Genomic DNA, 27,803 nt, shown 5'->3' with positions numbered 1-27,803 from the left:
TCTTGTATGGTTAAAGGAGAAGAAATACTGTTTGCTTGTGATCTCAGATGATAATTATCTGTCCCATCTCTACCTCAATTTGGCAAAAAAAAAAAAGCAGCGGACAAACGTGCAATGTTTAACACTTAACAATTCTATTCTTTTTCGATTTTTTTTCAATACCACTTCCTCAGGCCACTATCATTAACACTCAAGCACACGCTTACGATATGTGGTCTGATGCATTTTTCAACTTATAGGGGCCTAAACATTTCCTATTAAATGACGTCGTTTGTTATCATCGCTGACAATTAACTTGTACGTTAGGTATGTACTGTTTATATTTTCCTTTGTTCGCAATGCTGAAAATGTTATTAATGATAATATTTTTGTATTGAAAATGTAAAAAAAAAATCATGATGTTACTTTGAATCGAAATAATGAAAAATGCAGAAATAAAACCAAACAAACAAACAAACAAACAATGCATGTGAGTGTTTTTTTAATGAGTATTATACCTCTGATTTTGATAACTTGTCATTTGTTACCTTTTGTGATATGGTATGAGAGAACATTTCTTGTCCCGCCTCCATCACCTCTTTCCTCGTCATACTGTAGAGGGATGTTCCTTAATCCTTTGTGTGCTTTGAGTGACGATTTGAACAGAAAAAAACCTATAGAGCGATTGACTGTCCAAAGTCCCCCGCACAGAAAGAGTTAACCAGGATTACCCAGCATTACATAACAAGACCAGAGTAGCCGTATTTGCATTGATGTACAGGAATGTGAATGAGCTCTCTGAGTAGAGCGAGTCAGATTCTGTATCGGGTCTAGCCGCTTCTCTCCTTCTGCCACAGTCATGCGACAGTTAGTTGGCGGTGCAGGAAACTTCAAGATGGCTGCAAGAGCGACTTCCGGACTTTCCTTACCTTTGCTTTTGATTGTCATATTCGGGATAGCGTGTAACCTGGACATGGCGGTAGGACAACTGAACCCACATGCGGAGAAGTTTTTTTCAAGCATTCCCAGAGGTTAGTGTCAAACTGCTTTGAATTATCATCATGTCCGGGTTTTTTGTAATTTTTTTGTTTGTTTGTTTTACACGATGCACAATAATTGGAGCAAACTAACGTCTACCCAGCGAACAAAATACAAACTTACATCTATGCAGCAAACAAAAGAGTAGAATTCATGATAAGGAAGTTACAACGATTCGTTTGAATTGTCGCTCATTTTCAATGCATCGAATAGTATTGGCATGCCTCTCTGAAAAGAAAAAAAAAACGATGTACAAGATCGAAGTACGTCTTTAGAAAAAGACAGAAACAGAAATCATGTTTATAGAACGACTGAAGACAAACTAGTGTCATTTATTTTAAGCCAAGGAGGAGAAAAATGAAGAATACAGGAGTTGGTGGCTTGATAGTAGCAAAGAAGCATCCATGTGACGAAAAATATTAATCTTACAATACTCAAGAAGCATAAATGCGGAAAGAATCATAATTTGATAGTATATTCTTTATATGTCTTTAGCACAAGATGGCTATGAAACTATGTCAGCTTTGAAGCAGCATTTCGCCGAAAACGGAATGGACTATGACAGCGTTGCTGAGCTCATGAGCGATGACGTACGATTTGTAGAGGTGAGTCAGGAATAAATTATCCAAGGGACATACCCGTACTAGTATTTTGCTGCTTGTTGATAATGCACAATTGTGTGGAATGGATAGACATGCGCATTAGTTTCAGGATAGAATTACTGTTCTTGCATCGTGTTGAAGATGAACTGAAATACACAAAAAATACGACAATCATGCAGCAACAGGATTGGTATCAAAACTAATTGAAAGTAAAACTGGAACATTTGTGGAGAAATCGTTGATTACAACCAAATCTTTTTCAGCAACATATCGTGGTAATTATCAAACGACAAAAATTTACTTGAAAATTTATGTTTTTTCACAAAACATTTGTCAGATAGGTTCGCGGATTTCTACATACGTTGATTTTTTAATTTTTCGTCCTTTCAAATTTGCATTTGCATTCTCTTTTATTTTTTCAACATTGACTTGCGACGAGGGAGCGAATGATTGTTGTTCGATCCAATATTTTCGAATATTTTCCCGCAAAACTGGACGGTTCCACTCATAGCATAAAAAAAGTGTTGTTACTACTGATGATGATGATGATGTCTGCAATGATTATATTGGTAAGGTTGACGATTATGATGACGGTGATACTATGCCACTTAAAATGATTATGATGATACTTATAATATCTTTTGATATTATAATTGAATGTCGTGATAAAGATTAATTAGTGTGATATGATGAATGAATATGATTATCAATTCGCAGTAAGAACATAACAATATTTTTTTTTTCATGTGGATTCCTTACATGAGCTTAAGGAGTTCCGACGTTCTTATAATCATGACAAATTCTCACCTGCAATCATTCCTTGTCGATAAACCATTAGACGCCTGCCGTTCAAAAAAGGCCTGGGGACTAACCCCTTCGTTATATAAAAATTTCGTTTTATATAGTCCAACAGTAAATCAATCATGAAGATGATAATTATACAGGTGGTAATATGGGAACATGAGTAAAATACTCCTTTGTTAAGAGAATGCCATTCAAGTTCAAGTTGATTTATTTCACTTCCAACAAACAAATAATAAGTAATGCAAAGAAACGCTCATATACACAGACGTCATGAAATCAGTACCACAATGCGATGAACAGAATAACATTGTAAAAGAGATATACAGGTAAATTATCAACAGAGATACTAATAACTGTTACGTCACTGTGGTAAATGCATAAACAATATTGCTGGAAATGGAGGGGACTGCTAAAAAGCAGAGCTTGTAGAATGCAGTCCCCTCATAGAGAAAAAAATATAATTGCAAAAAACAGCAACAACAACAAATTTCCCTAAGAGGTAGCAAAAAAGACAGTGATACACACATACATGCACACATACGGACGCACATTAACAAACACATGGCGGCTCTCTTGTAAGGAACAATTGATGAGAGGATAGAAAGATATAGTAGTGAAGAAGGTAGTAAGTCCGAGGTGGACAGGGGGGGGGGGGGAGGGGAGAGGAGAGGGAAATGGTGGGTCATAACCAGGGCACTGGAGGCACAGAAGCACGGGCTCGCTGATGAAGAAAGAGTAGTGAGAATAACGAAGCGACAACAACTTTGAAAATCAAAAGTAAAAAAAAAGAAGAAGAAGAATGAATTATCATGCTGCGTACGAAGTTTTTAAATGATTCTTTAACTTTAAAGAAAATGTATACAAACTTAAAGCTTCTTTTATATCATTATCCAGAGAATTCCAGAATTTTGGTCCAGAAAAAGGTCCTAGTCAAAGGCAAATGATATTCATGGGATTGACGGGTTGGATATGCATGAACAGTTTCATTCTTTAAAAACATGGAATCAAACACAAGGGGGAGAGAATCGTTGGTGAGTTTATACATGAATCGTCCTAATTGCTAACGATAAAGGTCATAAATTTTCAAAACATTATTTTTGCGGAATAAATTATTAGTATGACTTCTCCACGATTTATGACAAATGATACGAAGAGCTTTTTTCTGTAATAATACTATTCTTTCTGTATAAGTAGAAAAAAGTGTTTCCCATGCGAGTATCCCAAAATTTAAGTAAGGTAGTATCAAAGTAGAATATTACATAAATAGTACATTTTTAGAAAGATAAAATTTAACTTTGTTTTATAACACCTATATTCCTTGAAATAACACGACATACAGACTCAATATGCGAACCCAGGTAAGTTTATTGTCCAGGATTAAACCTAAGAATTTGATGGAGGAAACTTCTACAACCGGTGCCTTCCAGGAAAGATATTTCTCGGTAAATTTTCCAGCGAATTACTGGACAACATGCATTATTTTTTTGCAAGATTATTGATAATTTGTTCGCTCCTATCCACTGAAGTAACTTCATTAATTAACTATTTAGAATATCAATTAATCGATCAGAATCAGAATCAGATAAAAACACATTGGTATCATCAGCAAATAATAAGAAAGAAAGGATGTTTGAAGAATTTGACATATCATTAACATAGAGAATAAATTAAAGGGGACCTAGTAAGCTTCCTTGAGGAACACCACAGTTAACATTTTGTGTAATCGATGCATGTCCCTTGATAAATACAAATTGTTTTCGATTAGTAAGGTAACCCCTGAACCACTCCAAGGCCTTTCCTCTGATACCATAATGTGATAATTTGTAAACTAGTATGCTGTGGTCTATGGTGTCAAAGGCTATGGAGAGGTCCAGGAAGACTCCAATTGTATGATGAAATGTATCTATCGCTTTTGAAACCCTATCAAGGAAGGTAAGGATTGCATGAGATGTGCAATGCTTTTGCCGAAATCCGAATTGGATGATCAGAAATAATTTTATGGGTGTCATTATTTCAAACTTCGTCCTAATATATCTGAAGTGCAATGAAATCATTGGTACTGCCCCTACGTGATGTAAAGATGTGCACTTACAGACTGCCAAAAATGCATGTGCATATAGGATATGCTGAGATTGAGTCGTGTAAGATTAGACGAGGCGCTGCAGAGATTTATAGAAAATTCCAGACTCTGGACTTCTGAATATTTGTTCTCTCAAAATTCTTTTCAATGATCACATAGGGTTACTTTTTTTTCAGGTCAGTTCAGTTTATTCAAACCATATCAAACATAACAAAAGTACAGAGACATAACTGCAAAAATTCAGAATGATAGGTTTGGGACCCCAGTGAAGCATAGCTTGTGGTCGGGGCCCCTTACTATCAGTATATGGCAAGGTGTACCATATTTACATGGAGTATGTACAAATAATAAATGCAGACAAGTACACGTATACCACCTCCCCATACACAAACACAACGCACGCACACACACACACACACACACACACACACACACACATACACACATGCATGCACATTTCACACATGGCTACCTCATCTCATTTTCTACATTTTGTGCCTAATTTTAATCTGTCGAAAAGGGTGTCTTTTACACAAAATTTTGAATCGAGACAGTGTAGTGGAATTAATTATATCACGAGGCAACTTATTCCACTCTGTAACACAGACTAGTCCGAATGAATTTAAGGTAGTTTGTGTTCTTGCATATGGCTGATGGATGAGGTTACTCTGGCGAGTATTATAACGATGGATGGAATAATTTTTCCACCAAAAACATCATACAAAAAGTGTATATTGAAGAGATCGACATTTAAACATAAATATCAAGTATGGAAGAGAAACCATTTTATCAAACGGCAAAAATTGTAGCTGCAAAAACAAAGGAGTACTAGATGATCTATAGTTTGAATTTGTTATGTACCTGACAACTTTCTTTTGAAGAACATGCAACTTATGTAGGTCCCTACATGAATCTTAATGTGTGGCCCCAAACAATATTGCAATACATCAAATGAGGCATAACAATTGCATTGTATTAAGTAACTAGGGTATACTGGGGAAGGAAGAAACGAAGTTTGGATATTACACCAACACTGCGAGACACTTTAGTACATACGTTATTAAGTTGTTCTTTCCAAGATAAAAATTCCTCAACTGTAACCCCATGAAATTGTACGTGTTAACTGCGGTTGATCTGATGACCACCAACATCTAAGGGAATAACATTTTCAGGGAAATTCTTCCCTCTGGATCTAAATAATACACTATTCGTTTTACCAGTATTTAATAACAGTGTATTACAACAAACCCATGCACAGAGGTTACAAATTTCAGAAATAACTGACTGCATTAGAGTGTGAATATTCCTGTGAGAATATAGCAAGCATGTATCATCAGCAAAAAGAGAACAAGTAAATAATTACGACGAATAAATGATATCATTTATATAAATCGAAAACAAAAACTTGTCGACGAAATGAGTGCCATTAACACGTGATTGTACTTCAGTCTTTACATATTTTGTGTTACTGACAGTTTACATTAAAAAAGACATGGTATACGCTCTTCACATATATTCAATTTCAATTTATTTTCATATTTCTCGATGAAAAAATGCATCAAATATAACAAAATTAAATGAAGTACATGATTTCAAACTGGAGACATAATAAAATATTGCAAACATATAAAACATATAGTGGTCGATCTATGAAGTTTGGAATCTGTGAATGAATGCTAAAGAAATATGAAGGAACCTACTTGAAATATGAAGGAACCTACATAGAAATATGAAGGAACCTACTACTATATCAGGGATTCTAGTTGTATTACTTGTGTTGGTGGGAATGCGTACTACAATCATAGTTATTAAACATTCCTCCATAATATGTCTAGAATTCCTCTTAACCAAATTTACAGCACTTTGCAAACTTATAAACTTCGTTTATTGATGGCCTTTATTGCAATGTACAGCTGTACTTTACGCGTTTAATATCTGCAAAAGTAATGTTTCTGTTGGGAATGCAAACGTGAATTACTGAATAAATGCATGAAACTATGGTCTCTCTCCTTTTGTCTTTATTGTTTCTTTGCACGTTCTTGTCTAAAGTTCATGACGAACGGTCTGAAAGATGTGGTTAAGAAGGCGAAGATCCAAGTATCACCCACTGGAGACCGTTCGTACATCCTGGACGGGGAGACTGGACCCCTGGGTGTGGTCTCCGCCCGGTGCGTCGACGACAACCTGCAGTACTTTAGTGACATAAGAAATAATGTCCCCTACGCTAGACGAAGTAAGTTTCTTCCTCATGCACCCGACATTGATCTTCCCTTGTTTATCATATTTATTTTGTTTGTACGTTTCATAATGCAGGATTGGCCTGCGCAGCTTTCTCTTTTTCTCTTTTGTTTGCTATTCTTATGGTTATTGTTGTTATCTTTCTCATTAAAACTATATTGACAATACAGCAATCACGATGCGTTTCCTATTCAAACGGAATAATTGGTGAGAATCTTGCGAGGTAATCGAACATCCCAGCGTAGGACTTTCGCCTGATGAATACAATTGCCCTCAATCAAGTTTAGAAAAAAACAGAATACAAAAGCGTTTATCTTTCTCTCCCACCCTCGATTCCTTTCTGTCTCTCTGTATCTCTCTCTCTTCTTCTCTGTCTTCTTTTATGTATGTCTGTCTGTCTGTCTCTCCATCCCTATTTATCTATGTATCTATTTATCTATCCTTCTATCTATCTACTTATCTATCTATCTATCTTTCTACGTATCTACGTATGTATGTATGTATGTGTGTATGTATGTATGTATCTATCGATCTATTGATCTATCTCTTTCCATGCATCTCTCTTTCCCCATCATCCGTGTTTTGCTGTTCTACCCTCTTTCTGTCTTTCATTAGTGTACAGGTCTCGCGGCCAACTGCCTTCAGAGCAGAGCTTGTATACACTTGGTTTCCAGGACTACGGGGACTCGTGGCTATGCGAGTCAAACAAGGAGAACAAAACTTCCGGTGTGCCCGCCTTCGACGGCCAATACTGTTACAGTTACATCTATGGCATCCCGGTATGTACACGCCGAACTAGCGATGGTACCTCCATCTAGAAAGCATACAGTGTATCTGTGAAACAAAGATAACCGTAACGTCAATTTTCTTTCCATGTTTATCTATACAGACCTTTAATTATAACGTAACCCCCTGTCTCCGACATTTATGCATTTATTGATTATTATTTTTTACTTTTTTTTTTGGGGGGGGGGGCAAAAGTCGATTGTATTGCGAAGATATAAAGTTCTCCACTGTTAGATTGATTTTAATAGTGAAAACACCTTCTATTCGTTTGAACTTTGACCTCACTCTTCTTCCCAAATTCAACAGGGACACATAACGAATATCTTTTTTCATTCATTAGAAAGTACTATTTAGTGCGCGTGAAATTACATCTCTGATAAAGACTAGTTTTGAAAATAACAAATCCTTTGTATTTATTTCAATTCAATTCCATTTCATTCCATTCCATTCATTTATTTTGATTCAATTCGATTCAATTCATTTTCAATTTGTTCTGATTTATTGTATGAGTATGTAGTGGCCATTTCAATTTCTCAGTTAAAATGGAGCCTTGAGAAGGAAATTGTGACTCTCAATATGTTTGTACATGAGTGCAGAGTTTTGTTTCTGTTTAGTTTTGATTTGTCCTTTTGATGTTCCCTCAATTGCTAACTCTCCTCATATGCTTATTTTTATGGCAATTTTTTTTTTCTCAAAGGTAATGGCTAGTACCTGATCAGTGGGAATCAGTGGAAATGCTGGGGGATGATTGTTCCAATGCTTATTTATTCATTTAAGAGTATACAAATAATGACTGCTATGAGGGGCACAGTTAAAATTATGGGCCCGAGGTGACGTGAAAACCATAACTATGCCCGAAGCGAAGCTGAGGGCATGGTTATGGTTTTCACATCACCGAGGGCCTACATAATTTTAACTGTACCCCGAATATCAAGCAGTCATTATTTGTTTTATATACCGAAAATATAGATTTCGAAATATAAATACCGAAAATATAGATTCTAGTCTCTTTTACAGCACTTGTAATCAGTGCTGATCGACAGCGCGGCGGTCGTATCATTGGTGCGTACACAGTGATCATCTATGTGTACATACAGTGTACGTGTACTACCGTAACAAAGTAACGGGGTTGCGACTAGCCTGTCTCCAAACCAGTCTGCTAGTCTCTTTTACAGCATGCTGATCGAATGCGCGGCGGTCGTATCATTGGTGCGTACATAGAGCGATCTATGTGTACGCGGTCGCGACTGTCTCTAAAACCTCTTTACTAACTGTGCCCGGGCCCCGGTCACAGTGACTCAAAAATAGGGCACAGTTATTTTCATGACTCCCCTTTTAACCAATCAGATGAGAGGATTCTAGAAATGAGGTATATAATACATTTATATCTATTGTTGTGTGAAAAGTATTTCCTTCAGAATGGTCTCATATTAAAGTAATGTGCAGATCAATGTTTCCAGGGTAGCATGCCTCTACAGTGTCAGGGCGATCGTTAACGAGCCGTTAACGATCGCCCGTCATATACATATCATTATGCATATGCATGATTATCATTACGCATATCAGCATAGCGTATGTTATCATCTTATCCGATGTCTTCTGCTACCGCAACCCTGCCTTTGAACGGCTTAATCGATTTTCCTAATACTTGGCGGGATGATGTGTATCTCCATTCTATTTGCATTCTTTCATCCGTATGAATCCGCATCATAATTAAAGGCTGCCGCCTGCCGTCCGACAGATAGGCTCGAATTTTACGAAGGTGGTACATAATCTGTCCATGTTTAAACCATGTACAAAGATTGTACCAACTTCGTGAATTCGGGCCATATCGTTCACTTGCATAAGAAATAAATTTTCAGACTGTAATTACGTGGCGCTATTTGCATAAAAATAAATGCTTGGTCATTGAATTTGACAGGTTTTCCACAGCTGTTTGTGGAAATACGGCATTGCGTCATACTTTGACAAATCGCAACCTCCGGTATCGATAAGTAGATGAAGATAAGGAACTAGATATTCTTTGTAATGCTGGGATAGGTGGGGGAGGAACGATGAGCTCCCATGAACTTTGACCCTCTACTAACTAAGAGACATCGACATTGACTTATTTGGCGCAGTTTGTTGGCAGCGGCAGGGTTCGGGAATCCGCAAAGAGGAGCTATACTTTTTTCTCTCTTCTGAGATATTGTGATATCTTTTGCAAAGACTACTATGCTGGTGTATGACAACACTACTCAGAATAGGCAAACAGGGACAAGCGAAGAAGCATTAGTTTTAGTATTTGGAGTGTTGCTTAAATTGATACAATGAAGACCGACGATATCGTCGTATAATTGATAACAATGGTGAAGTTTTGTGATGTATACCGCCAAAATCAAACCAGTTGAAAACATGATTAAAGCCGAACAGAATTAAGAAACACAAATCTGACATGATTTTGATGGTGATCGTTACTTCACCTGCCCTGAAATTAAACAGTCTGTATATGATCCAAAATGATTAAGATTAACTCATTTTTGTTTGAATTTCAAAGTTTATTTCTCTTTTCGACAAAACATAAAACATTTCGCTTCCTTTAATAAAGGAGAATAAGGCAAACAGAACAATGTAGAATAAAAAGAATACACAATAATTGAGAAACCTTCAAGTAATATTACATTGTGATAAAAAAAAAAACAGATCTGGTCGAAATAAAGTATATTGATGAATAACTGTCATGTCCACTATTCGTCTCGTTTTCACAGATGGCCGGATGGGGTATATGCACACCGAGTACATGTACCCAAGACGAAATACAGACTGTCTATGCTATCTGTGAGTATAAGATCACTTCTCTACATGCAACATGCAATATAACATCAATTGCAATTGACTGTCTTGACAAAGACAGTTGGTTCTGCCGAGTACAGTGATGACGTCACGGCGGGATTTTTGTGATGCAGTTTGATTATCTAAAATCGTGTGTTAGAATTTTCATTACAGTCCGCATTATAATAATACAAAGATACCTGCTTGAGTTTTTATTTTCTATTCTTCTTCTTCCCTCTCTCCTTCTCTCTTTGGCTGTTCTTATTCTTCCATCACCGTATCATTGCCTGCCCAGAGAGGTGTAAGAAAAGGAGAGACAACTCCCTCGTAATTCATGCAAACACATGTTTGGGTTCAAAGCGTTACAATGGAATGTCTAGCTTTCCACTATACGCTTTGAAGTCATCATGCTCTGCAACCGCTCTAGTTGCAAGGCGAAGTTCGGAGATGAAAAACGCATTTCACCTTTCGTTGAATTACAAGCTTTATTTCCCCGTAAAATTTTAAATCGAATACTCGAATTGATTAAGAGTAGTTTAGGAAAGAATTCAATATTATAAACATGTATTTCTAGTTTCTTCGTAATGCGCAAATCGAAATGAAATGAAAATTAGGCCCTCTTAAAAACCTTTTCTATAATGCGCACATTTCCGCATGTTAGTTTTCTATCCTTTAATCTTGGATATTTTGATCTTTCAAATAAAGTACTTCGCTTAAGCGTGTTCCAGCGTGCTTTTAAACTATTTGCTGTTAAAATTGTCAGTTTTACACTGCATTTTGATTCGCTGCTCCAATTCAAGGTACACAAATTCATTGTTGCCATCACATTGAAAGAGAGAGAGAGAGCGAAATGCAGTATAGGGGCAAGTATTTCTAGATGTGAGAGCGCTAGTCTCGATTATTGATGCTCTCTTTTTTCAAAGCACCGGATTTCCACCTGTATAGTTAAGCGCATAACTTCTCGGCGGTGCCGCGCATCCTTCAAAGGAAAGAAAGGAGTTGTCTCTCCTTTTCTTACACCTCCCTGGTCTGCCCACACATGCGCAGTCTTCACTATAATGACATTATAAAGATATGATTTTTGCATGTATTTTGTTCCGCTGTTTCCACTTAGATGTAGTTTCCATTTCTTAGAGCTTGTGTGGTGTTTTTTTTTTTTTGTCAATAGTCCGCTGGGCAAACTTCAAAAACTTTAAATACAAGCTGATTATATTTTCAGGCAGTGTCATTCGAATATAAATTATCTGCAATCCCATTTTATAGACGATAATTTCTGTGCACTTGGCAAAACGTCAGCGTGGAAAAGCATCCTCAGAAAATTTTGCATGCAAAATAAAATAATTTTGTGGGAAAAAGAAACGGAGGTAGAGGGACTGACTTAAGTACAAAAGGGGAACATTTGCTCTCGCCTTTTCTCTTTGACAGATAACTGAAAAATGATATTGCACAAATATCTGTAAGTTGTTATTGTTTTTTGTTTTCGGCAAATCCTCTTTTTGTAGCTTTTTTGTAGATTTGTAGCTTTTTTTGTAGATTTGTAGCTTTTTTGTAGATTTGTAGCTTTTTTATGTCGCGCTTCTTGAAGTTTGATACTGTCGCAGCTGTCGAACTCTATTCATTATGTCTGCATCGATTAGAATGAGTTTTTAATCAATTCCAGTTTTCCCTGATATGTTGCTTACAATGGATACAGACAGTTTTGCAAAAGGAGCTGTAGGCATATCGATGAATATAATGTGTAAAAAATTCGGCATTGTTCGAAATTTTGTCATTGAAAATCTGATGAAATGGGAAAAGAAAATGTAGAAAGCAAACCAAGTGAGGATTAGAAAGGAAATTAGAAATTTGTATGGAATTAAAACATTGCAATTTCCCCATGTTTCAGAGAAACTACCACAACTCTCCAACAGTCCAAGCGAATTACTGACTATTTCACATTGTAGACTAAGAAAAAAGTAAGTACTATATCTTGCGTGTGTTAATACTACTGTGTTGTTGATGTTGATTTTTAATTTTTGTTTTCGTTTGATCGTCGCAGGGTGGTTTGTGCTTGGAGCAAGTGAATCGATGTTCGTCGTAAGCGAATGCAACTCACCTGATTCGCAGCCTTGGCGGGACTGGGATATCGCTTTCCTGTAAGAAAAGCTAACCTCCCCCCCCCCCCCCCCCCCCCCCGTTTGATTTCGAATGGGGTATTACAGTCACTCATACACCTGCCTCCGTCTCCCTTATACAGTGGACTCCCAATATAACGAAGTTCTCGGGACCTGCAGTTTTCTGTCATTATAATGAATTTTCGTTATAACCGAACAAATTAAATAATAAAAAACAAAAACAGAGCGGGTAATGGTGCGGAGTGATTGTTTTACTTCGTTGTATTAAACTGGAATTTCGTTATAACCGTGTTCTTTATGACGGGAGTGCACTGTTCTTTATTAGATTGATGAGGAATTCGTATAGAAATGTTTCAAGTACAATAATCATTATTCCAGCCTTACTGTAGACAACATTTAGCCTAAATTTTTGGAAAATGATGATTTTTTTTTAAATAATAATAAAAAAGATAGAAATCTAGCGGTAATATTATGGACTTTGAGAAAAGCTTGCCATCGGTCTTGCTTGTCCAAAACGGCTTGCTTACACGTTGCATGGTTTTCATGACCTCTGTGGCAGTCACAACCCGGTGAGTTCTTGATGAGAAATGAAATGAAATGAAAAAGATATCGATGAAACGTGACGAACATGAATATCCAATGGCAAAGATATCTAGAAACTTATCCTGTGAAGTATACCATGGCTTGATTGCTGACGAGTTGAAGTCTTGACAAGGAGAAGTGCAATGTTTGAATCAAGTCTCGCACACACGAAAAATACGTTTTCTCCCTAGAGCCCCCTTGACTAGCCTTTAGTGCATTGATATTGGGGGCAATGAAGGCAATGACATCATCCCTACTGAGAACTGTACTTTAACTAGGAAACCACGCTGTATAGGAGTATTGATATTAACAGTATTCAATAATTAATTATTGAACTCAAAGCATTCTACTTCCAGTCAACGAAATGTGACATCATGTTCACATCGTATTAGGGCAGTTACCTCCCCCCTCCCCATCCCCCATCCCCCCTCTCTCCCGTGGCTAAATGTTATACTGGTTTGATTAAATGATTAGAGTAAAGATTAGGGTCAAGTTTAGAGTTAAAGTTTGGGTTAAGTTTAGGATTAGGTTCAGGATAAGGATTATGGATGGGGATGGGGAAGGGGAAGGGGAAATTTCCCAGGGTGTAATTAATTGCTCCTTTCACATATCGTAAAATTGAACAAGTGTATAATCGAGTCATGTTATGAACCTTTTCTGGTACATACAGCTCAATCATGGCGTTTATGGCAGCTCTAGTAATGGTCGGCTCTTCCTACGAGTTCATCTTTCACAAGCGAGTTCTCAAGAACAAGGTCCTCCGGGCGCCGATCAAAGGAGCGGAGGAGAACATCTACGAAGAGACGATGGACGAGAAGAAGATGGTCGATTCGTCGGTCGATGACCCGGATGCAATCAAGCACGCAGCCGATGTGAAAAATGGCGGGATGGTGAATGGAGGCTTCCAGAATGACGAAAAGAACATGTCCCACAAACCCGCATCCCTTGAGGTCGCTGAGCGAGGAGAGGTTCAGGAGAAAAAACCGAAAGTCAATCTTGGTTGGGGTGAGCTGCATTTTAGGATAAACATTTGAGAGTAAATACATGTACTAGTATTTGTATTTCACAAGATAACTGATTCAGACTGAAAAACAACAACAATAACCTTGTTCAAAGTAATGCAGTCATATCTATACAATTAGATGATTACTAATTAAAAGAAAGCAATACATTTAAAGTTTAAAGAATTGTAGTGAATCCATTATTGACAGTAATTCAAAACAACTTCACTTCAAACAAAAATCTGACTACAGGCTGAAAATGGTTTTGTGTACATTCCTAGAAAAAGAAAAATATGGGAAAAGAAAATGTAGAAACACTGTACTTTGGGTAACTTTTGAAAACTCTTTGAAAAATTTTCATGATATATCTGCCGCTGCAAGATATCGAATCTTATACTTAATTCAGTGAAAATGCAATTTCAAAAAAAAAATTTATAACATTATGATAATTTTATTTGAAGAAAAACGCTGAGTTTCTACTTTTGATTCCATACCGTTGAAAGTTGAAAGTTTGTTTAAAGTACTGACTAATTGTACTTAGCAAAACAGTGGTATGGACGATGGGAGGTGAATGGTTTTAGAACTGGTAGATGAGACGGTCTAAAAGAGAAGAATGCCCATTGTGTCTAAAACATTGCGAACCATTTGAAGTCGACGGAAACGATGTAACATTAAGTTATTTGTCAGAGACTGTCTCTGAAGTTTGACGTGACGAGAACAGAGCACTGAGGTGAAATGTAAAAGGGAAGTACTTTCGTATCAAGGTATCAGAGAAGCATATTATACTTTCACACATTATGGCCCAGTGATTCCAACACCTCATGACATGATGCTTACAAAAGTCGGTATGCATCAGAGACACCGGTTTGCAAACAAGGGCCATAACGTTCCATATCAGAAGTGAGATCTTAAAGGGAACGTATAGTTGTGTCTGAGACCTAACTCCAGGTTTCTAACATTTTTGGAGAGATAATGAGAAAGAGAAATGTTATGAAATATGAAAGAACATGTAATTCAAAGTGGGATTCAACGTTTAATTGATGAAAAGTGGTTTTGAAATGGCTGAGATATCCAAAACAAAACAATATAATACCAGGTACGTATAAGGATCCAACATTTGATATAGGATCGCTTTGTTTTCAATTTGTTTTCGGATTTCTCGGCCATTCCGAACCGATTTCCATCTTATTTACTTTGAATCCCTCATAGAATGATATGCTCTGTATTATTTTACAAGTGGTTTCTTGGTGCCTCGCGAAAAGTTATCAGCCCAATTCTCATCTTCACTAATCCCTTTAAACGCTAAACATCTTGGTTGTCTTTTTCCTTTCTTCTTCTACTTCTCGAACGAAGCTATACTTGATGGAAGTCTGATGTCCTTCTCGGCGTTAACAAACCTTCCCAAGATGCTCAGTGCCAAGAAATCCTCCAGCACTCTGGCGGCCCTGAACGGCATTCGGGTCTTAAGTATGTGGTGGGTCATACTCGGGCATTCCTGTCAGTTCTACTTTGGATACCTTGGTGAGCATTTCAATTGGCTCATTTTTTTTTTCTTCTCTTTTGAACGCAAAATTTGTTTCCTTTCATTTGCATTACTTGCAGGCAAACTTCAGGCCAATGAGGCAAACATGAGCTATATTCCCAATAAAAGAAACCAATTTCCAAATACCAATTTCCAATGAGGCAATCAGTCTAGCCAAGCCATGCCTAGATGCTGTAGATGGTCTCTTGCTTCAAATATACTGTCTTTTTAGTATTTCTGAAACCATAAATGTTTAACAATAACAATGGTATTATTCGTGCATGTAATATGAAATGCACTTTTGCATTGCTCCTTTGTCATTCGGTTATGTTCTGTTTACATTTGTCACACCCAAGTAAGTTAGTTCGATTTGTTTTGGGAAGCAGCATAAAAACGAACGAAATTGATATTAATGAAGATGACAATAATTGCTGCAATAATACGCTCTATACTGGAAACCTGCTGCTGCTGCTGCTGCTGCTGCTGCAGTGTACGAGGCATCACTTTGCATGCACGGAGGGAACAAATGAGAATACAAATGTGTATGTATCAGACCGTACATCCGGGATATCACAAAGCAGATTGAAATCAACTTTAAGACAGCAAAGCAAAATAATAATAGTAACACTTTTTCCCATACGTGTCAACACGCCACGGCATGCTGTCATATTTTAATCTATTCCCAATTCATTCTGTTTCAATTGATTCCACTGTCAGGGAAATTTAAGATAGTGATTTCCCTGTTGGAAAGAACACAGTGTCTCACAGTGTGAGAAACACAGTTTGAAGACAGAGTGAACACAGAGTGAAATCTCTTCACACTGTTAAAGGGGATTTCACACTGTTAAAGGGGATGGCTAGTAACTGATCAGTGGGAATCAGAGGAAATGCTGGGGGATGATTGTTTCAATTCTTGTGGGATTTATTTAAGAGTACATTATATATCTATTGTTGTGTGAAAATCATTTGCTTCAGAATGGTCTAATATTCAGGTAATGTGTAGTTTAATGCCCCGTTGATGTACATGCATGCTAGCATGGAACCATTAAATTGCACATTCCTTGATTATGAAGCAAATAATTTTTACACAACATTATGAATCCCACAACAATTGGAACAATCATCCCCCAGTATTCCCACTGATCAGTTACTAGCACAGTGTACATAACGTGAGTCATCAATTCCCAGTGTTAAAAAAAATACTATATGTGACCGTGCACCTCAAAACGAACATAAAAGTCGCACACACTGATTTTGCGTGAGGACTGAAAATAAGTGAAATGGGTCAACCTAGCCGTACTTGACTTTTTCATATTTTCTGAAAGAGCGGGTCTTCTTTTACATTATGCTAAAATTTGGTATCATAAAACGGGCAGGAAAGTGTGTTTTATTTGCAGTTTATCTCGAACATTTTTGGTAGAATAGTGTGATTAAGTGTGTCTTTAGAATCCCTTTTTCATTTCTGAAAAACCTTGTCCACACGCTTAAATTTCAACTCTAATAACTTTTGAAAAGATAATGCTACTGCTTTGAAAGTTAGCATCAATTATGGACAGAATGTGTTAATGAGGCATATTTAATTTCAGTTTAATCTGATAATCCCTTCATTGTTGTTACTATGGTGGTTTACTTCCTGTTTTTTGTCCCATTCATCGCACAGCCAGCACGGTTTGGTAAAGATTAAGCGCTTGAATAGACACTGTACTTCATAGCCTCTTTTCTCAGTTCATACTGTTCATGAGTTTGTGCTTTCTTTCCAATATTTAGATAGGTTAGGAGAGTCCATTTGATTTGAGTTATACATCATTTTAAAGCTTAAAGTCTGTTCTCTCAGAATATGGTCTTAACTAAAAATTCATGTCTGGCGACTTTTTGTTTGTTTTGAGGTGCAGGGTCACATATGAACACTGTGAAACCACACTACAGTGTGAAATCATCTCCACACTGTTAAATTCGAACATTTGTACGTAGTCGAGACCATGTGAACACACTGTGAACACACTGTGGAGAACTGTGTTCTTTCCAATAAATAGGGTTCACTATAACTAACTGCCAAATCATGAATGTGATAAAAAAGTGAAATGGCATAAAGAGTAAAAGAGACATCACATTTATTGTATTCTTTATTCTACGAAAAGCGAACCCACTTCAAACTTTTGAGATCACCTACAGCTTTGGATTTTTGGCCATTGTGAACGCAACCTTCTCCGTGGATACGTTTTTCGTTTTGAGGTATGCATCTTGTTTTGTTTGTTCCTTTTTGTTTCTGCAGTTCAATAACTTTTCTTGAATCTCATACGTCTTTATAGCGGAATCCTTTGTCTGTTTATTGCAGGGTGATTGGTAACTTAGCTAAAGAGGCAACTTGTGACACAACTATATCTTTATGGGGGTTCTTTGAATATTACAGGCTGTCTTAATTGGTGAAAATGTACATTCAAAGACGTTATTATTTGAATGATATAACAAATTGTGTCTTCGAAAATTGTTGAAAAAATAAGTAGTTTAAATTTTACGCACTTACATTTTCAGATGCCTGGATTTTCCAGTCTTGCACATGCGACGACTCAAAAGAATTCGTCCTAATAGGCCTACAGTTCGTCCTCGATTATCCGGCCATGTCCGGAGCGGCGCTCATTCGGATAATCGAATTGGCTGGATATGGGAGACACAATGTAAATGTATATAGCTGCCGTCCAAGCTGCCGTCTCAGTGCACTGGCAGCTAGGCAGGTAGCGGTACCCCGCAACGGTGGTGTAATCTATGACAGCCTGCGCAAAATTGTAGTCCCTTCTTCACAAAAATATACTAAATCTTTATGTAAAAATCATACGTGTTTTACCTCAGTTCTGTCGGGAATATTGTAGGTAATTCGTGTGACTTTTGTTGAAATTTTGATTGAGTCACTGTTTTTCTCAATTTTCGGATGAAAAAAAAAGTCCTTTTCACTGCCTGAACGCGTCCGGATAATAGAGATTTCCGGATAAAAAGAGGCCGGATAATCGAGGTCGAACTGTAATGATTAGGAAAATGTTGTCACGTAATTGAAAATGGAGTTTAAGATTCAACCAGAAAGTCGATTGCAGAAAAGAAATGACAGAAGGAGCATCGAATAGAGACCAACATACCTCAGGTGATGAGAGGAACAGCAATTAGTCTATCTAAGCATAGAAGAGAACTGATGGATAGGTTTTGAACTACCAAGCAGAAAGACTTAGGCCCTAGTGTTTGTTCAGTATCCGCATGTTCAGTAACGCAGCTTTTAAAAGAAGGTCATGCTTTCAAACAAACAAACAAACGAATGATAATGATGTTGAGATCATGTTAAGCTTTAATCGACACCTATTATTATTATTATTATTATTATTATTATTATTATTATTATTATTATTATTATTATTATTATCATTATTATTATCATCATTTAATGCTTTTGCTTACAACTTTAAGCTGGATTTTTGTTTCCTCCCTAACCTGGGCATTATGCAGTGGGTTCCTTGTGACCTTCTTCACGTTGAAAGCAATTGACAGTAAGAAACTACACAGCGGCTTCAGCTGGGCCGTCTTCTATTTCCACCGTTGGTGGCGCCTGACCCCTGTCTACATGGCTGCCATGGGCATTTGGGCGCTCCTAATGCCCCACTTCGCTGAAGGGCCCCGCAACCAGGGCTTTCACGACTACAGTAGAAACGCCTGCGTCAACGTGTGGTGGACCCACCCGCTCTACATTAACAACTTGTATCCTTGGCCATACAATCTGGAAACGGCTGTAAGTTTTAGCCTACAATGATAAGGGGGAATCCCAGGACGATTAGAAGTTAGTGTGGTCGAAAGAGCCAGGTTTTATCAGCACAACTTTGAAAATTTGATTAAATCGGATAGAAATAGTGTATCATCAGAGTCATGAATCGAGAGCTTACTGTTGATTCGTGGTGATGAGGTTTGTCAAAATAAGAATATAATTAATTTTGATAGTTGACAGTGTAAGAAAGAAACAGGAATTCGAACCTAATAATGTCTAATGCAGTTTCACCATTTGTGAAACCGGTCACAAGTCACTGTTCATTTATCATTTAGCGTCACTGCATAAACAGAAATAAAATAAAGGAAAATTTGGTGGAATAAACATTAATGCTTCTACATGTTACGCTTCTACATGTTACGCAAAGTCTGTATGCAATCACTCTTTGTTACTCTTTGTGTGCTTTGCATATATGCCGATTGGCAAAGAAGACCCCGTGGTGTTTTAAACATATTTCAAAGTCCTTGTCGAAGGAAGGTTATGCAATTCCTACATCTCCAAAATATTAAATTCTGAGGAAAAGCAAAGGTCCGAACTTTTTTATGCTTATTTCCTTTTTGAGTTGATTATTTTGGTTGACTTTATTTCGAATGTTACTACACATTCGTTTGAAATTTGGCTAAAGTGTAATTTCAATTTTGTTTTCATTTTCGATGAAAAGGGAGATCAAGATATTGCCCTGCCTAAGACTGTATTGCAGTGATCTTATGCCGAAGTGCATTCCGCGTAATTACTGCCCCAAACGGCCAATCGGATGTTTTCTTTGTTTTGTTTCTCTTGTTTCGCCATGCCTTGATGACTAAAGTGCATGGGATGGAGTTGGTACCTGGCCAATGATATGCAGTTCTTCGTCATCAGCCCAATCATACTCGTCATCTTGTACAAGTAAGTCCAGTGACAGGATAACTAAACCTTTCCCTATTCCCTAACATGCAATCTTTTGCTTGATAGCATGGACTTTTATGGACCGTGCGTATAGAAAGTAGAATATTACAAATTATGCAATTCCTACCGAAATCGCACCCTTTTGGCTTTGAAGTATCAATAGAATAAATTAGATATATATATATATATATATATATATATATATATATATATATGTGTGTGTGTGTGTGTGTGTGTGTGTGTGTGTGATTCCAGGCTTCATACAAAACTACTTGAAGTTGTTATTGTCTTTCATATTACTTAATAGTAAAAAGTAACACACGTATGGTTCTCTTTAAATAGTAAATACAGATAGAGTACCCGAGCAAAGTACAATTAACGTTTCCTGTCCTCTAGTGAGTGTGGTGAAGGAACGCACTTCTGTTACAAGGCAGTCTGGGAAGGCGAAAAGGCGAGTAGTGAGAACTCGACTTCTCGACTTCTGGGACCAATTAGACGAAACGAGGAGTAATAGGAGTATAGGGTTTTTTTCCTCTCTCTTCTTTTCGACGTCTCCGACCAAAGAGGCGAAAAAGCGAGTGGTGACATCTTGTCTTGTCGCCTTCTCTGACCAAGAAGTAAAGAAAATGGGCGATTAGTGAGGTCACGTCTTCTTGACTTCTTGGACCAAGGAGCCGCAAAAGCAAATAGTGAGAACTCGTCTTCTCGACTTCCTGGACCGAGGAGGTGAAAAGAGGAGTAATGGTAGTATAGTTTTCCATACTACCTTTCTTGGATTCGAGATGGCGAAGAGGCCAGTCGTATGATTTCGTCTTTTACTACTTGTCCCTCGGTGCGAGAAAATGAGACTGGGATCCCATCTTCTCGAATTCTCCGATCCAAGAAAGGTGATATCTCATACCCAAGATGTCGAGAGTAAGAGGGATATCTCGTCTTTTTGGTGTACAAGTAAGTGCTATGCCCTCTAGTTTTCTCTCTTTGATAATTTCTTTGTTATTGTTGTTTACAGGAGCAGAAAAGCCGGTCTTGCACTGATCACCTCTTTGATGGTGGTCTCACTATCGTCGATGGCGGCACTGACGTGGTACTATGGATACACTTACAACCCTTACGGCACTCAACCGTAAGTGCTGTTACTGCTTGAAAGCGACTACGTGATGAACGCAACCTTCAAGCATTTCATTACTTCGTTTCTATTCATGCGACTTGGTGATACCAGTCTGAGTTTTAGCAATGGTGCCAAAAATAAAGCTACATCTCTAGAGCACTTTGGGAGTCCTGAATGGTTTTTTTTTCATAGTTCTAGTTATCGCATGGCAGTCCTCTAATATTTTTTTTTGACCCAGGTATAATTCTAGGCAGCTGATCAATGATAGTTCTACACAATTTAAGTTTTGCATAGCCGTAGTAACACAAACTGAAAAAGTTATTCAATAGTCAATCGGTTTGCAATTGAAAGCCGCAGCGAAGGTATGTCATCAGAACATACATGCACAAACATTGTTTGAAAAAAAAAAAAACCCGCTGGATTTCTGCAGTTCTGCCTGTAATCGATCTCCATGAATGATATGTACATTGCTTAACATTGCGGTAGTTCACTTTCAGAAACTTAACTGATCTGCGTGATGATGTTCGCTTATAGAAATGTCGACAATCATACTCTCACCGCCAGGATGTGTACTAGCAATTATTACCATGGGAACAAGGCATTCATTGATTGATTAATTCGAAAACTAATATATGTTGGAAAATAGTGAGAATGGCAAACCGTTCAGACATAAAACTATTCAGCTTTCATGAACATGCTTTCTTTCACAGCTTTATACTTATAATACACTACCAGATACACTATAAACATGGGGAACCGTGCAGTGTTTATGTTTTTTTTTCTTTAAATTCGAGCACTTTTCAACCATCTTCTCTAAATTTTAGTCAAACATGAATCATTTTTGCTTTCACGCCAGATATTACAACGACAATCTCGGTGATAATCCAAGCAAGGACACGACATACGCCAAGCCCTACACCCGCATCCCAACTTACCTTGTTGGCATGGTAACAGGATACATCTTGTTTTCTCTGCGAAACAAAAGAGTGAAGATGCCCATTGTAAGTATTCAACATCATTTATCGTCTTGATTGACATCGATGATTTACGCCTATGTTTTCGTCTAATTTCATTTGTCCGATTCGATCCGATTATGTTCCGCACATTGGTGGACAAAACAAGTGAGATGTAGATATAAGACACAGACAAAAGGTGTCACGTTCTATTGGATGAAAAGAAATGCCATTAGATTACTCGTCGCAGTCTTAAGTTTGATAGCTTTAAAGTTTTATTCATTAGTAACAAAGGAAGGGAATTGATAACCGTTATAAAAACCGACGATTTATAAGGGGGTGATATCATCTGTATCTTGATACTACTATGAAGTCACAAATGTAGAGTTCCCTATTCTGTCATTAGTGGCCGCCATATGCCATCGCACTCCCACTATAAGTATACGTAGTGTCTAATTTACGTACTTCACTAAATACATGCACAAGGTTTGTTACTGCCCCCTCTGTTAACCTATTCACTTAATTTATGAGAATTCAAAATTGTAATGTAATCCCTCCCTTCCATTTGTACTAAATGTATTGTGTATAAAGGTTGCAAGCAGATCCACGTACGCTTGAGAGCACTATAATTCCATTATTGCAGCTGAAACAAATCCCAGCTTGAGTGCTTCAAATGTGAGTTAGGGATAGAAACAACCAATGTTAAAATCTGAATCAGTATTATCAATGTTGTTGAATATACAAAATGTGGACAAAAGTAAATGAAATGTATCTAGACTAAAACGTACACAGTTATAATGTATTGAGAAAAAAGAGTAATATCTCCTTATATTTTAGGCTTTATTGCAAATATTTCTGTGGTAGGATGTTTGGTGAACTGACCTATACAAACATGTATCAAGTGTGATATCTTGATTTTTTTTTTAATTGCTGCTCCCAATGGTTCACAAGATCTGTTTGTTTGTTTGTTTGGTTTATTTCTGCATTTTCTTTCTCCGAATACAATTGCAAATGAAAACAAAATGATACAGATACATACAAATCAATACAAAAAAAAATCATTTGCGTAACAACATTCAGTCTGAAGTGGCATAATTATGAATCAAAATAACATATTAAGGCTTACTGTATCTAATAACAAAGGAGAAATCAATACAGGGGACCGTCATCATAAGCAGAGCTTGACGTGGATGAGGCCCTATCTGTAAACTGTAGCCCTTTTGTATTTTTATTCCGTAGCTGATACGTGTTGTTACACACTGCAAAGCAAGTGAAGACAAAACTACTAGGGAAACAACATACATGTACATGGTACAAACAACGTGTGTTCACATGTTCATGTAATATGTGCATGTACAACGATAATGCAGAACTAATAAGTCAAATCAAAATGTATGTCGTTTTATTTTTTTCACTCTAAACTCATACGCATGAAAAAAATTTTGAATCACCTTTTGAATGTTTTGATATAAATTCATGCGACCACGTTCTACTCAAAAGAACTAATGCGAAAATCAAACGCAACGAATGATAATTTCTTGATTTTTAAGATAGCATGATGCAATATGTTATCTAACTTATTCTAGGCCTATTTTTCTTTTTTTCTCAGTGCTAGAGGGCCCATTACAATTCATCAATATTCAATCTACTCTTTGTGTTCTCTTCAGTTCGACTTGAAAATAATTCTTCTTGTCAACATTGGCCAAAGCGGGCCAAAAATATAAGCTCTACGTCCATTATAAGAATCCGCATTACAACCATTCTTTGCACGTGGATGTGCATGCACATAAAGGCCTGATTTTTACCTCCGTTTCTCTCTCTCTCTTTTTTTTTTTTTTTTTTTTTTTTTTGGGGGGGGGGGGGTTCGCTTCCTAATATGATTGATTATACAGTCGTAGTAAGTAAATGAACATGGCGAATCTATTTCAACAGCTTGTTGCCAGTCTAGGCTGGTTCTGTGCACTGGGAACACTGTTCGGAGTGGTTTACGGCATTTGGGGTGGTACCAGCCGTTACATCGAGCAGTGGGAGTCGGTTCTTTACCTCACTCTCAGTCGAGTTTCCTGGGGTGTGGGCGTGGCCTGGATGATCTTTGCTTGTCTGACTGGATATGGAGGTGAGTGGTTCCTTGACACTCTGGAAGGGTTTGGTGGCAAAACGATTTAACTCCAGTCTTGTAGATTTGATACACTTGGGACAAAAACTGCTTAAAACCCGAATAAAATAATAGAATAAAAATGGGGTTCTTTTCACTGTAACTTAAAGAATTTCCCTTCTTATGCTGCCAATGAGGCACCACTGCAAAGCTTTTAGTTTGTTCCATTCAATGATGGACTAACTTTAAAATGTTTTAATAGTGGGTCTTGGTTTTGCTATCAAACTCTTCAATTTCATCCAATATCCTTAAAAAAGAAGGCGGATCTTTGTATTATAATAAAATGATGATTAGGTCGTATTGTTTTGCTGATATGCAAAGCAACAGAATTCCGTAGTGTTTTGTGTTTTTTGTTTGAGCACGCATCATTTTGCCTTCCTTATGACTTGTGCCATCTTATGTGTAATGTATTTATATCGTGTTCAATGTATTGTACCGTATTGTCTGTTTCTGTGTCAAATGATAACAATGATGTTATTATAATGATGTAAAAACGAGAGTTATGAAAGTGAACTATTTACGAGAACACTTCCTGTTATCGATCTTTCCAATATTACATCGTGTGAAAAGAAAATTAAAGATTTTATGTCTCTCTGTACGCAAAGAACCTCTATACAGGATTTGTCAATTTATGATTTTCGTTCTTTCTTATGATTTATGCGGCTTGAGAGTTATCATATAACTCAATCCATGCAGTGCACTAAATGAAACCCGTCCATCAATAATTTCCCTGTCTAGAATATATTCTTATGGCTATTTTTTTTTTTGAGGGGGGGGGGGGTTATTATGTATTCTATCACATGCATTCAACAAAAGGAACCGGTTCACTAATACAGTGTACTTACAATCATTGCTTTCATAGTTGGTTCCGTCATATTTTACACTGTTATTAAAAAAAAAAATAGGCAAAGGAGCCTTAGCATTGATTCCGTCATTTAGTTAAAAATATCCTTATGTTACGTTTTGTTCTTGAATCATTTACTTTTGTAGCTGTACGTTACAATTGTTTTAATTGTATTCAGATAAATTTGTGTTTTATATAATATATATATATATATATATATATATATATATATATATCTGTGTGTGTGGGTGTGTGTGTGTATAAATTGCTGTGATATGTATCATATTTGATCTGATATATAAATACAATCAATTCAAATTCAAATGAATTCAATGACTATTCATTTGGCTGTACCACGTCATAAGGTCTACTCTGAGAAGTCCAACTGGTTCGCAACTGTTTTTGCCTTTACAGGTTTCATTGGCGTGTTCTTAGAGTGGGGATTCTGGGTGCCCCTGGCAAAAATGTCATATTGCGCTTACCTGATCCATCCGGTCATCATTTACAGCGGTGTCCTCTTTGACAAGACCCTCTACCATTTCAACTACATGTCACTGGTGAGTTCCTCAGACCCCTCAAGTTTCATCTTTCTTATATTCAATAGGATACAGTGGACTCCCTTTATAACGGAGTCCTCAGGACCGGCCGTTTTCTTTTGTTATATCGAAATTTCGTTATAACCCAACAAATAAACACTAACAACACATAGAATGAATAATAGAGTGAACAATGATAATAATGATTCTTCGTTGTAACTTCCTTGAGGACGAATCCAGAGTATACTTGGCCAAGCGTTTATGGGAAATGCGTGTTGCAGCAAGATCAAACCGTCTTCAACTGGTTAAAACCGTGTTCGTTGTTATCAGGGGAATGCATTGTTTAGAGTTAGATTTCTACCGCCGACTATAGGAATGTATATTCACAAGCCATGAGAGGGAGAGCCTTTCTTCAAGGTACGTGATGCATTCAGTATATTTCTTGGGTGTTCGTCACGAGCTCAACACCCACGAGTCATACAGCCAACGAGTCATACAAACCAGGAGTCATAATTGCAGCCCACGTGTAAGACAGCCCATGAGACAATTAGCCCGTGAGTCACATGGTCAACGAGATGGACACTAAGGCCCGAATTCACGAAGGTGGTACAAATGAAACCATGGTTTAAACCATGGACAAAGAGCATGGAGCGCCAAGTGTTGCATGGAATATTTCTTTACGAAATTGGTCATTTCGTCGACGAAATTTTGTAACGAAATGACAACATTTTGTAACTAAATGAACATTTAGTCCACGAAATGATAATTTTACTAACGAAACGGTCATTTTGTCGGCGAAATGATCAATTTCGTAACGAAATATTATGTGCGACACTTGGCGCTCCATGGTTTTTGTCCATGGTTTAAACCATGGTTTCATTTGTACCACCTTCGTGAATTCGGGCCAATGCGATCAACACTTACTAGCACTCAAGTGAAAGAGGCTTGCGAACTTTCAGTCCAGCAGTTCGACACTGTCATTGAAAACAAGGCCCACGACCTTGACTGCCTGACTCACTGGCTGTAGGCCAATGACTCGTGGATTTTTTTTTTCCAATGTCAACCTCATGGGCTGTATGTCCGGGTGTCGAGCTCGTCGGATGACACTACTTTCTTGGCGACAATGCCTTTGATTTGTTAGAAGCTTTGCTCGTTTAATGAGGATGATAAGATAATTATATCCTACTTCAAGGAACAAAATGGCAAATTGCAAAGTAAGTAATTTTTCGAAGATCGAGTTTACGTTTGAAGTTCTCCACATAGTCTCAGTAATCAGAAGACCATTATAATTCGTGTTTTAGCAAGATTTCCCCAAGCCATTGGCTGCTTATGTAAGCTGGTAATCTAATTGTTTTTTCTGTCTCATTCTGCTCGTCGCGTATATTTGATTTTTTTCCCAACAGTTTAGGCTTGTGTATGACCTCTGTCATTGCATTTAGGTAGATATTTATAAAAACGTCATAGCGCTTTGTATCCAGTGGAAAAGGCGCTCTATAAATGTCTACTATTATCATTATTATCATTTGAATTTTAGTCCAATTCACTGACAGTCAGGAAGTAATAAATCAAACAAATGTGTCTAATTCACACAAACACAATCATATAGATAAATTCGGTTGCCTAACGTTTTATGCGGAAGAAGAAAAAATTCCAAATACACCGTTTCTCCTTAATTGTGAGTACACAATGACCGCAGAACATATCGAATAAAGCAAATTCTTCAAAAGTCGATTTCCTTTCAAATTTTCCCACCACCCTGCCTCAAGCTCCTCTGTATTGCAATATGAAGTCATAACTCTGTATCACCAACATTCGCTCGACATATTTTGTTCCCCTCCAGAGCTACACATACGTTGGCAACATCGTCTTCTCTTACGTCTCAGCAGCCATACTTTCTCTGGTGGTCGAAGCCCCGACAATGGGTCTTGAGAAGGTCATGTTTGGAAAATTCAAGACTTCCTAA

General features: G+C 37.3%; 1 protein-coding gene across 1 annotated transcript; it reads left to right on the top strand.

Moving 5' to 3' along the window:
- The first annotated feature begins 952 nt into the window (after positions 1 to 952).
- Positions 953 to 27,803, top strand: LOC139728035 (O-acyltransferase like protein-like). Its single transcript, XM_071638999.1, has 16 exons — positions 953 to 1,010; positions 1,513 to 1,622; positions 6,553 to 6,736; positions 7,357 to 7,520; positions 10,275 to 10,344; positions 12,377 to 12,473; positions 13,705 to 14,039; positions 15,389 to 15,556; positions 17,696 to 17,789; positions 19,047 to 19,326; positions 20,165 to 20,244; positions 21,254 to 21,367; positions 22,209 to 22,353; positions 24,238 to 24,421; positions 25,719 to 25,861; positions 27,681 to 27,803. The coding sequence occupies exons 1-16, from the start codon at positions 953 to 955 to the stop codon at positions 27,801 to 27,803; spliced, it is 2,349 nt and encodes a 782-aa protein (XP_071495100.1).

Source organism: Diadema antillarum, unplaced genomic scaffold (genome assembly GCF_040938485.1).
Source record: "Diadema antillarum isolate AM-2024a unplaced genomic scaffold, OU_Dant_1.0 seq00000162_RagTag, whole genome shotgun sequence".
NCBI lineage: Eukaryota > Metazoa > Echinodermata > Echinoidea > Diadematoida > Diadematidae > Diadema > Diadema antillarum.
This window is presented reverse-complemented; position numbering and strand designations above follow the sequence as displayed.

What these genes read in the sequence shown, in the direction of transcription:
- LOC139728035 (XM_071638999.1), top strand. Translation starts at nt 953, where the DNA reads ATGGCGGTAGGACAACTGAACCCACATGCGGAGAAGTTTTTTTCAAGC. An exon ending in GAAAGTCAATCTTGGTTGGG is followed by an intron (nt 14,040 to 15,388) that starts GTGAGCTGCATT and finishes TCTCGAACGAAG; the next exon opens with CTATACTTGATGGAAGTCTG. An exon ending in CATACAATCTGGAAACGGCT is followed by an intron (nt 19,327 to 20,164) that starts GTAAGTTTTAGC and finishes TGATGACTAAAG; the next exon opens with TGCATGGGATGGAGTTGGTA.